Source organism: Phaenicophaeus curvirostris, unplaced genomic scaffold (genome assembly GCF_032191515.1).
Source record: "Phaenicophaeus curvirostris isolate KB17595 unplaced genomic scaffold, BPBGC_Pcur_1.0 scaffold_75, whole genome shotgun sequence".
NCBI lineage: Eukaryota > Metazoa > Chordata > Aves > Cuculiformes > Cuculidae > Phaenicophaeus > Phaenicophaeus curvirostris.
Window position 1 is genome coordinate 312,071 of NW_027206697.1, and position 12,028 is coordinate 324,098.

A 12,028-nucleotide genomic window follows, 5' to 3' on the forward strand; every position below is an offset into this window, starting at 1 on the left:
CTTCCCACTGGATCAAATTGCTCCAAGGACAATCCCCTCTCTCCATCCCCTCCCCGGCTGGGATCCCCTCTCTCCATCCCCTCCCCGGCTGGAATCCCCTCTCTCCATCCCCTTCCCAGCTGGGATCTCTGCTTTTCCAGTCCCTCTGTGTCCCACCTGCCAGGGATCCCTCTCCTGCCTCTCCGGGGCTCACGGGATGCGCCATGGGATCCTTCCGGCACGCGCCGAGTTGTGTTTTCCTATTTTATCTCTCCTGGAATCTCATCCAGCCAACTCTTAGGATGCCTAGAGGGCTCCCCACTCCACCCGCAGCCGGAGACGGGATCCGGAGGAACCTGTGTTTGTGGGATCCTGGCTCCTGGCTGCATCATCCCTCAGGGTGAGGTGAGGGATCCAGGTCTGGCTCCTCTCCAGCTCTGGAATTCCAGCCCTGGAGCCCTCAGCAGAGCGTGGGAGCATCTTCTTCAAGGTCCAATCCCACTCAACCCATTCCATGATGGGAAAACAGGAGATTCTGGGATGCCTCCAGCCCTTTGGTGCTCACAGAGATGGTCCTGGTGGGGCTGGATGAGCTCCCGATGCTCCCTTCCAACCCAGAGCATTCCATGATGGAAAAACAGGAGTTTCTGAGATGCCTCCAACCCTTTGAGCTGGAAGAAGGTCCTGGAGCCCAAGATCCTTCCAGGGGAAGGGTTGGAAGATGCCAGGCTCCATCCTTGCTCCATCCTGGAGCAGAACCCGGGATCCCTGTGGTCCGTGTCCTCCTGGAGCGGAGCCGGAGGGAGGATCCCTCCATGGGGAGCCCCTTCCCAAGGGGATTTATCCCAGGAAGCAGAGCCCCGGCAGCCAAATCCTTCCCAGGCAAAGCCAACACTCCATGAGCCTCAGGTCCCACCACGAACGGAGCCCGGAGACGGAGCTTGGAAAAAAAAACCAAACCCAGAGACTTTTAATCACGCGGAATTTGAGGGATACAATCCAGAGGGGTTAAAAAGGGACCGGAGCGAAGCCCAGGGTTGGTGGCCACCAGCTCCGGCAGGGAGCGTGTGCCGGGGTCGGAGCGCGATCCAACCCCGGAGCGAGACGGGGACGGATGGGACCGCGCGGTCCATAAAGTGCCTTAACGGAGAGGGACGGAGCCTTCATCCCGGGGGGAGGCGGAGGCTGGATCCCAACGGTACCTGAGGTGGCCACGGGCGGATCCCGATGGCCCTGGGGGGGCCGGGGACTGGATCCCGATGGCCACTGGAGCAGCCAGAGCCAAAGGTCACATCCAAAGGTCCCCAGGATCCCAAAGAGCCCCAGGGCAACTGGATCCCAGCATCCCTGGAGCAGCCAGAGGCCAGATTCCAACATTTCCAGGGGAACTGGATCCCAGCATCTCCAGGGGAACTGGATCCCAGCATCCTCGGAGCAGCCAGATTCCACATCCCAGCATCAATGGGGTAGCAAGAGTCCAGATTCCAACATCTCCAGGGTGACTGGATGCCAGTATCCCTGGAAGAGCTAGAAGCCAGATCCCAGCATCTCCAGGGCGACTGGATCCCAGCATCCCTGGAGGAGCTAGAAGCCAGATCCCAGCATCCCTAGAGGAGCCAGATTCCAAATCCCAGCATCCCTGGAGCAGCCAGATCCCAGATCCCAACATTTCCAGGGTAGCTGGATCCCAGCATCCTTGGAGGAGCCAGATTCCAAATCCCAGCATCCCTGGAGCAGCCAGATCCCAGATCCCAACATCTCCAGGGGAACTGGATCCCAGCATCTCCAGGGCAGCTGGATCCCAGCATCCCCGGAGGAGCTAGAAGCCAGATCCTAGCATCTCCAGAGCAACTGGATCCCAGCATCTCCAGGGTGACTGGATCCCAGCATCCCCAGAGCAGCCAGATCCCAGATCCCAACATCTCCAGGACAGCTGGATCCCAGCATCCCCAGAGCAGCCAGATCCCAGATCCCAACACCTCCAGGGCGACTAGATCCCAGCATCCTTGGAGGAGCCAGAGTCCAGATCCCAACACCTCCAGGGTGACTGGATCCCAGCATCCCCGGAGCAGCCAGAGTCCAGATCCCAACATCTCCAGGGCGACTGGATCCCAGCATCCCCAGAGCAGCCAGATCCCAGATCCCAAGATCTCCAGGGCAGCTGGATCCCAGCATCCCTAGAGGAGCTAGAAGCCAGATCCTAGCATCCCTGGAGCAGCCAGAGTCCAGATTCCAACATCTCCAGGGCAGCTGGATCCCAGCATCTCCAGGGTGACTGGATCTCAGCATCCCTGGAGCAACCAGAGTCCAGATCCCAACACCTCCAGGGCAGCTGGATCCCAGCATCCCCAGAGCAGCCAGATCCCAGATCCCAACACCTCCAGGGCGACTAGATCCCAGCATCCCCGGAGCAGCCGGGTCCCAGATCCCAACACTTCCAGGGTGACTAGATCCCAGCATCCTTGGAGGAGCCAGAGTCCAGATCCCAACACCTCCAGGGCGACTGGATCCCAGCATCCCCGGAGCAGCCGGATCCCAGATCCCAACACTTCCAGGGTAGCTGGATCCCAGCATCCTTGGAGGAGCCAGATCCCAGATCCCAACATCTCCAGGATGACTGGATCCCAGCATCCCCGGAGCAGCCAGAGAGCCCAGATCCCAGCACCTCCGGCTCGACGGGATCCCAAACCTCCTCCGCGCCTCCAAACCGGCTCCCGCTGCTCCCCAGCGAGGGGAACCGCTTCCATCCTCCTCCCCGGGGGTGGCGGGGTTCAGGGGGGACACACGATTGCATTGATTCCACCTTCAATTCCCGAGGTCGGGAACGCCGCCGGCCGCTCCCACCGGGATCATCCCCAGGGTGGCACCTTCTCAGGAGTCCCAGGAGCCACGCTCGGAGGGGCCGGTGGCCACGGGTCACTGGTGGCCTTCGTAGTTGAGGACGTAGTAGTCGTGGACGTACATGAGGACGGCGATGGGCTGGCCGATGATCAGAGACATCCACACGGCCGCGTTCCCGTAGTTCCCGCGCAGGAATTTGGAGACGAACCAAGCCAGGGGGATCTGGGAGGGATGGAGGAGCCGGTTGCCATCAAAAAAATAAAATACGATGCTGAAAACAGGTTGGATGCCTTTTTCTTTCTTTTTAACCTGAGCTGCCATCCCCATGAACGCCCAGAGCCGGAACATCCGCAGCGGGACGCTCACCAGGTACTGCAGGGGGGGAAAAAAAGAAAAAAAAAAAAGGGATTTTGGAGGGGTGGGAAGGGATGTAGGGAGGGTAGGAGGGGATTTGGGGGGGCCAGGAGGGGATCTGGGGGGACAGGAAGGGATTTGAGGGTGGTAGGAAAGGATTTAGAGCATCAGGAAGGGATTTAGGGGGGTCCAAGTGGGGATTTGGGGGGACAGGAAGGGATTTAGAGGGGCAGGAAGGGGTTTAGGGGGGTCCAGGAGGGGATTTAGGGGGTCCAAGAGGGGATTTAGGGGGATCCAAGAGGGGATTTGGGGGGATAGGAAAGGATTTAGAGGGGCAGGAAGGGATTTAGGGGGATTCGGGAGGGGATTTGGGGGGTCCAGGTGGGGATTGGAGGGGACAGGAGGGGATTTAGAGGGGCAGGAAGGGATTTAGGGGGGTCCAAGAGGGGATTTGGGGGGTCCAAGAGGGGATTTGGGGGTGGTAGGAAAGGATTTAGAGCAGCAGGAAGGAATTTAGGGGGGTCCAAGAGGAGATTTAGGGGAGTAGGAAAGGATTTAGAGTGGCAGGAAGGGATTTAGGGGGGTCCAGGAGGGGATTTAGGGGGTCCAAGAGGGGATTTAGGGGGATAGGAAAGGACTTAGAGGGGCAGGAAGGGATTTAGGGGGATTCGGGAGGGGATTTGGGGGGTCCAGGTGGGGATTGGAGGGGACGGGGGGGGTTTAGAGGGGCAGAAAGGGATTTAGGGGGGTCCAAGAGGGGATTTGGGGGGTCCAAGAGGGGATTTGGGGGTGGTAGGAAAGGATTTAGAGCAGCAGGAAGGAATTTAGGGGGGTCCAAGAGGAGATTTAGGGGAGTAGGAAAGGATTTAGAGTGGCAGGAAAGGATTTAGGGGGGTCCAGGAGGGGATCGGGGGGTCCAAGAAGGGATTTGGGGGGGTAGGAAAGGATTTAGAGTGGCAGGAAAGGATTTAGGGGGATTTGGGAGGGGATTTAGGGGGTCCAGGAAGGGATTTAGGGGGATTTGGGAGGGGATTTAGGGGGTCCAGGAGGGGATTTGGGGGGTCCAGGAGGGGATTTGGGGGGACAGGAAGGGAATTAGGGGGGTCCAAGAGGGGATTTGGGGGATCCAGGAGGGGATCTGGGGGGACTGGAAGGGAATTAGAGTGGCAGGAAGGGATTTATGGGGGTCCAGGAGGGGATTTGGGGGGACAGGAAGGGATTTGGGGGGATTCAGGAAGGGATTTGGGGGGTCCAAGAGGGGATTTGGGGGATGCAAGAAAGGATTTACGGGGTCCAGGTGGGGATCTGGAAGGGCAGGAGGGGATTTGGGGGGCTAGGAGGGGATCTGGGGGACCCAGGGAGGGATTTAGGGGGGGGCAGGAGAGGATTTGGGGGATCCAGGTAGGGATTTGGGGGATGCAGGAAGGGATTTGAGGGCAGTAGGAAGGGATCTGGAGGGGGCAGAAAGGGGATTTGGGGGGACAGGAAGGGATTTAGGGGATCCAGGTGGGGATATGGGGGATGTAAGATTGGATTTAGGGGATCCAGGTGGGGATTTGGGGGGGCAGGAAGGGATTTAGGGGATCCAGGTGGGGATTGGGGGGGCAGGAAGGGATTTAGGGGATCCAGGTGGGATTTGGGGGGGCAGGAAGGGATTTAGGGGATCCAGGTGGGGATCTGGGGGGGATTTGAGGGACGCAAGAAGGGATTTAGGGGACCCAGATAGGATTTGGGGGGGGCAGGAAGGCATTTAGGGGGCAGCAGGAAGGGATTTGGGGGGGCAGGAAGGGATTTGGGGGAGCCAGGTGGGGATTTGGGGGGGCAGGAAGGGATTTGGGGGAGCCAGGTGGGGATTTGGGGGTCTAGGAGAGGATTTTTGGGGATGCAGAGGAGATTTGGGGGGGGGGGGCAGGAAGGATTGAGGGGTGCAGGCAGGGATTTGGGGGGGCAGGTGAGGATCTGGGGGGGCAGGTGAGGATTTAGGGGGGGGCAGGAAGGATTCGGGGGGTCTGGGGGATCCAGGAGGGGATGTGGGGGGGCAGGAAGGATTTGGGGGTGCAGGAGGGGATTTGGGGGGGCCCCTGACCTCGTGGAAGAAGGCGGAGGCGAGGAAAACGGCCGCCTGGGCCACCCACTTGCTGGCCCCCCAGCGCAGCAGCGGCTTGTAGAAATGCCTGGGGGGGGGGCACCTCGTTAGTGACGCCCTTCGTTAGCGCAGACACCCCTCTAATTAGCACCAGGACCCCCTATTTGCCCGGCAACTTTATTAGCACCAACCCCCCCCCCCCCCCCAAAGTTAGCACCAGGCTCCCCATTAATGCCAGAGCACACCCCACCCCCCCACAATTAGCAGAACCCCCCCTAATTAGCACCAGGCCCCCCTAATTAGCACCAGAACCCCCCCTAATTAGCAACAGACCCCCTCCTAATTAGCAACAGACCCCCCTAATTAGCACCAGGACCCCCATTAATGCTACCCCTACCGCCCCTAATTAACACCAGCAACCCTCAATTAGCGCCAAACTCCCCCTAATTAGCACCAGACCTCCCCCAATTAGCACCAGAGCCCCCCCTAATTAGCACCAGAACTTCCATAATGCTACCCTACCTCCCCTAATTAACACCAGCCCTTCACAATTAGTGCCAAACTCCCCCTAATTAGCACCAGACCCCCACCAATTAGCACCAGACCCCCCCAATTAGCACCAGACCCCCCCAATTAGCACCAGAGCCCCCATTAATGCTACCCTACCTCCCCTAATTAACACCAGCCCTTCACAATTAGTGCCAAGCTCCCCCTAATTAGCACCAGAGCCCCCAATTAGCACCAACCCCCTCCTAATTAGCCCTAGACCTCCCCCAATTAGCCCCAGATCCCCCCCAATTAGCACCAGACCCCCCCAATTAGCCCCAGATCCCCCCAATTAGCACCAGCCCCCCCAATTAGCACCAGAGCCCCCATTAATGCTACCCTACCTCCCCTAATTAACACCAGCCCTTCACAATTAGTGCCAAACTCACCCCAATTAGCACCAGACCCTCCCCAATTAGCACCAGAACCCCCCCAATTAGCACCAGAACCCCCATTAATGCTACCCTACCTCCCCTAATTAATACCAGCACTCCCCAATTAGTGCCAAACTCACCCTAATAAGCACAGAGCCCCCCCAATTAGCACCACCAAACCCCCCCAATTAGCACCAGAGTCCCCACAATTAGCACCAGAACCCCCCTAATTAGCACCAGAGACCCCATTAATTAGCACCAGAGACCCCATTAATGCTACCCTACCTCCCCTAATTAACACCAGCCCTCCCCAATTAGTGCCAAACTCCCCCTAATTAGCACCAGAGCCCCCCCAATTAGCACCAGACCCACCCAATTGGCACCAGAACCCCTCCTAATTAGCACCAGAACCCCCATTAATGCTACCCTACCTCCCCTAATTAACACCAGCCCTTCACAATTAGTGCCAAACTCCCCCTAGTTAGCACCAACCCCATCCTAATTAGCTCCAGACCTCCCCAATTAGCCCCAGATCCCCCCAATTAGCACCAGACCCCCCCAATTAGCACCAGACCCCCCCAATTAGCACCAGACCCCCCATTAATGCTACCCTACCTCCCCTAATTAACACCAGCACTCCCCAATTAGTGCCAAACTCACCCTAATTAGCACCAGACCCCCTCTAAATAGCACCAGACCCCCCGCAATTAGCACCAGACCCCCCCCAAATTCGAGACATCCCCCCTAATTAGCACCAGACCCCCTCCAATTAACACCAGACCCCCCTAATTAGCAGCCCCCGCTAATTACACCCCCCCCACCTCAGGCACCACTTGTGCACCGGGATGTTCCAGTTCTGCCAGAAATAAGTGACCGACTCGGAATTCCTGGGGAAAAAAAAGGGGATTTGGGGGGGTCTCCAAAGCCTGGGGGGGTCCCCAAGGCTGGGGGGGGTCCCCAAGGCTTGGGGGGGTCCCCCCAATCCCAGTTTGACCCCCCCCTCACCACCAATCCCGGTAGAATTCCCGGTCTCCGAACTGGAGGAGCTCGGCCACCACGTTGAGGCAGGAGTGGAAAAACCAGTAGAAGAAAATGAGCCAGATGAGGTGGTTGGGGACCTGGGGGGGGGGGCAAATTGGGGGTGTTGGGGGGCTTAGAGGGGGCTGGGGGGGCAAACTGGGGGGGTTAGAGGGGGCTGGGGGGGAATTGAGGGGGGTCTGGGGGGAATTGGGAGGGGAATTAGGGGGATAAAAGTAGAAACTGGGGGGTCTGGGTGGAACTGGGAGAGTTGGGGGGGGTATTTGGGGGCTCTGGGGGTAAATTGGGGGGTTAGAGGGGGCTGGGGGGGCAAATTGGGGGGATTCGAGGGGGTCTGGGGGCAATTGAGGGGGTCTGGGGGGAATTGGGAGGAGAATTAGGGGGATAAAAGTAGAACTGGGGGGTCTGGGTGGAACTGGGAGAGTTGGGGGGGAACTGGGGGGCAAATAGGGGGTGTTGGGGGGGTTAGACAGGGGCTGGGGGGGCAAATTGGGGGGTTAGAGGGGCTGGGGGGCAAATTGGGAGGGTCTGATGGGAAATGTGGGGGGAATTGGGGGATAACAGCAGAAACTGGGGGTTCTGGTGGAACTGGGAGAGTTGGGGGGGTATTTGGGGGCTCTGGGGGTAAATTGGGGGGTTAGAGGGGGCTGGGGGGGCAAATTGGGGGGGTTAGAGGGGGCCGGGGGGGCAAACTGGGGGGTTAGAGGGGGCCGGGGGGCAAATTGGGTGGTTAGAGGGGGCCGGGGGGGCAAATTGGGGGGGTTAGAGGGGGTTGGGGGCAAATTGGGGGGGGTTAGAGGGGGTTGAGGGGCAAATTGGGGGGGTCAGGGGGGCAAATTGGGGGGGGGGGGGTCCCCGCTCACCGCCAGCTTGAGGAGGCGCTCGATGATTCGGGAATAATCCATGTCCTATGGGAATGGAGTTAAAACTGGGGGGGGAGGGGGGGGCTCCTAAGCTGCCCCCCCCCCCGCCCCCCAAATCCATTTACACCCCCGCACCCCAAAAAATCTAGTGGACGCCCCCCCCCCCCCCCCCCAAAAAAATAAACTCACCCGGAACGGCTTCATGGAGTTCTGGATCGTGGGAACCATCCACTGCGGGGGTGGGGGGGGGAATATGGAAATGGGGGGGTCATGTCTGCACCCCCATTCCATACTGGGAATCCCCCATTCCATACTGGGACACCCCCCCCATTAAAAAAGGGCTCCCCCCATTCCATACTGGGATTCTCCCCATTCATACTGGGACCCCTCCCATTAAAAAAGGGCACCCCCAATTCCATATTGGGAACCCCCAATTAAAAAAGGGCTCCCCCCATTCACAGAATTCCATACTGGGACCCCTCCCATTCCATACTGGGGACCCTCTCTATTTAATAAAGGGCCCCCCCCATTCCATACTGGGACCCCCCCATTAAAAAATGTCCCCCCCTATTCCATACTGGGACCCCTCCCATTCCATACTGGGACACCCCCCATTAAAAAAGGGCCCCCCCCATTCCATACTGGGACAATCCCATTAAAAAAAGCCTCCTCCCATTCCATACTGGAGAACCCCCTTCCATACTGGGACCCCCCTCTATTAATAAAGGAGCCCCCCCCATTCCATATAGGGACCCCCCCATTAAAAAGGCTCCCCCCATTCCATACTGGGACCCCTCCCATTCCATACTGGAGAACCCCATTAATAAAGGACCCCCCCCATTCCATACTGGGACAATCCCATTAAAAAAGGGCTCCTCCCATTCCATACTGGGAGAACCCCCTTCCATACTGGGACCCCCCTCTATTTAATAAAGGAGCCCCCCCATTCCACACTGGGACACCCCCCCCAATTCCAAAAGGACCCCCCCCTTCCGTACTGGACTCCCTCTATTTAATAAGGGAACCCCCCATTCCATACTGGACACCCCCCATTAAAAAAGGGCTCCCCCCATTCCATACTGGGACCCCCCCCCTTCCATACTGGGACCCCCTCTATTTAATAAAGGACCCCCCCCATTCCATACCGGGCCCCCCCCATTAAAACAGGCCCCCCCTCATTCTATACTGGGACCCCCCCATTCCATACTGGTTTCCCCCCAGTACCTGCTGGATGAGCCCCACCAGCAGCTGCAGGAAGAAGAGCTGGGGGGGGGCAACACTCCCAGTTACCCCCAGTTCCATCCCAGTTACCCCCAGTTCCATCCCAGTTGCACCCCAGCACCCCCAGTTCCCTCCCAGTCCCCCCAATTACCCCTTTAGGAGCCTTTTAACCCCTCCAGCACCCCAGTTCCCCCTCCCAGTGCCTCCCAGTCTCTCCCAGCCCCCCCAGTTCCCCCTCCCAGTTCCCCCCAGTAACCCTATAGGGATCTTTTAACCCCTCCAGCACCCCCAGTTCCCCCTCCCAGTGCCTCCCAGTCCCTCCCAGCCCCCCCCCAGCACCCCAATTATCCCCTTAGGAGCCTTTTAACCCCTCCAGCACCCCAGTTCCCTCTCCCAGTGCCTCCCAGTCTCCCCCAGCCCCCCCAGTTCCCCCTCCCAATCCCTCCCAGTTCCCCCCAGTATCCCTATAGGATCTTTTAACCCCTCCAGCACCCCCAGTTCCCCCTCCCAGTCCCTCCCAGTCCCCTCCCAGCACCCCAATTACCCCTTTAGGAGCCTTTTAACCCCTCCAGCACCCCCAGTTCCCCCTCCCAGTGCCTCCCAGTCCCCCCCCAGCACCCCAATTACCCCTTTAGGAGCCTTTTAACCCCTCCAGCACCCCAATTCCCCCTTCCAGTGCCCTCCCAGTCCCCCCAGTCCCCCCCATTAACCCTTTAGGAGCCTTTTAACCCTTCCAGCACCCCAATTCCCCCCTCCCAGTGCCTCCCAGTCCCCCCAGTTCCCCTCCCAGTCCCTCCCAGCCCCCCTCCCAGTCCCTCCCAGTCCCTCCCAGTTGCCCCACTCTCGAAGAGGCGGCGCAGCAGGAAGCGCTTGCGGACGCGGGGGGAGCGCGGGAAGCTCAGCTCGTAGCACAGGGTGGGGGCCACCAGGAAATAATAGAGGTCTGGGGGGGGACACACCCCAAAAACCTCAGGGACCCCCCCAACTGCCCCAAGTCCCCCCTTAATTACCCCCAAGAGCCCCCCAATTGCCCCAAGACCTCCCTAAAGCCCCTAAGACCCCCCTTAATTGCCCCAAGACCCCCCAAATCCCCTAAGACCCCCCCCTTAATTGCCCCAAGACCCCCCAAATCCCCCAGAACCCCCTTAATTGTCCCAAGACCCCCTAAATCCCCTAAGACCCCCCCCTTAATTGCCCCAAGACCCCCCAAATCCCCAGAACCCCCCTTAATTGCCCCAAGACCCCCTAAATCCCCTAAGACCCCCCTTAATTGTCCCTTAATTGCCCCAAGACCCCCCTAAATCCCCTAAGACCTCCCTTAATTGTCCCTTAATTGCCCCAAGACCCCCTCCAATTGCCCCTAGACCCCCTCAATTGCCCCAAGACCCCTTCCAGTTGCCCCCAGACCCCCCCAGTTGCCCCCAGACCCCCTCCAGTTGCCCCTCAATTGCCCCAAGACCTCCTCCAATTGCCCCCAGACCCCCCAGGACTGCCCTCAGTTCCCCCAAGACCCCCTCCAATTGCCCCAAGACCCTCTCCAATTCCACCAAGACCCCCCCAATTGCCCCTCAATTGCCCCCAGGCCCCCTCCAATTGCCCCCAGTTGCCCCAAGACCTCCTCCAATTGCCCCAAGACCCCCCCAATTGCCCCTCAATTGCCCCAAGACCCCCTCCAATTGCCCCCAGACCCCCCCAGTTGCCCCCAGACCCCCTCCAGTTGCCCCTCAATTGCCCCAAGACCTCCTCCAATTGCCCCCAGACCCCCCAGGACTGCCCTCAGTTCCCCCAAGACCCCCTCCAATTGCCCCCAGACCCCCCCAATTGCCCCAAGACCCTCTCCAATTCCACCAAGACCCCCCCAATTGCCCCTCAATTGCCCCCAGGCCCCCTCCAATTGCCCCCAGTTGCCCCAAGACCCCCCCAATTGCCCCTCAATTGCCCCAAGACCCCCTCCAATTGCCCCCAGACCCCCCAATTGCCCCCAGACCCCCCCAATTGCCCCAAGATCCCCTCCAATTGCCCCAAGATCCCCTCCAAACACCCCCAGACCCCCCCAGTTGCCCCTCAGTTGCCCCAAGACCCCCCTTAAGCCCCCCAGGACTGCCCTCAATTCCCCCAAGACCTCTCCAATTGCCCCTCAATTGCCCCCAGACCCCGCCAATTGCCCCTCAATTGCCCAAGATCCCCTCCAATTGCCCCAGGACCCCCCTTAAGCCCCCCAGGACTGCCCTCAATTCCCCCAAGACCTCTCCAATTGCCCCTCAAGTGCCCCAAGACCCTCTCTAATTGCCCCCAGACCCCCCCAATTGCCCCCAGACCCCCCAATTGCCCCCCAATTGCCCCAAGATCCCCTCCAATTGCCCCCAGATCCCCTCCAAACACCCCCAGACCCCCCCAATTGCCCCCCAATTGCCCCAAGACCCTCTCTAATTGCCCCCAGACCCCCCCTCACTGCGGTAGGTGAGGTTCTCGGGGTAGGTCACCCCATTCCGTCCCAGTTCCCCGTTGGCTTTGGGCGTCGCGGCCACTGGGAAGAAAGGGATTAGGGGGGGCAAAGAATGAACCCCCCCCCCCCCCAACTTCTCAAAATACCCCCCCCCAGCCCCCCAAAACCCCCCTACCTGCCCCCCCCTCGCGGCACCACTTGTTGACGTCGTGGAAGGAGAAAAGCTTGAGGAAGAGGATGGTGTAGATGGCGAGAGCGAAGACAGCACCCACTAAAAATA

At 59.5% G+C, this 12,028-nt stretch overlaps 1 protein-coding gene across 1 annotated transcript in view; it reads right to left on the reverse strand.

Annotated features, from left to right (window-relative positions):
* Nucleotides 1-2,813: 2,813 nt before the first annotated feature.
* DGAT1 (diacylglycerol O-acyltransferase 1) overlaps nt 2,814-12,028 on the reverse strand; it is a 9,551-nt gene continuing 336 nt past the window's right edge. Inside the window, exons 2-12 of the mRNA XM_069882034.1 lie at nt 11,924-12,019; nt 11,755-11,829; nt 10,139-10,245; nt 9,306-9,344; nt 8,271-8,312; nt 8,082-8,126; nt 7,186-7,298; nt 7,002-7,067; nt 5,261-5,348; nt 3,130-3,192; nt 2,814-3,042 (exon numbers count right to left, since the gene is read on the reverse strand). Coding sequence (XP_069738135.1) covers nt 2,896-3,042; nt 3,130-3,192; nt 5,261-5,348; nt 7,002-7,067; nt 7,186-7,298; nt 8,082-8,126; nt 8,271-8,312; nt 9,306-9,344; nt 10,139-10,245; nt 11,755-11,829; nt 11,924-12,019 — 881 coding nt within the window. The 3' untranslated portion in view covers nt 2,814-2,895. The remainder of the gene's footprint in view (nt 3,043-3,129; nt 3,193-5,260; nt 5,349-7,001; nt 7,068-7,185; nt 7,299-8,081; nt 8,127-8,270; nt 8,313-9,305; nt 9,345-10,138; nt 10,246-11,754; nt 11,830-11,923; nt 12,020-12,028) is intronic.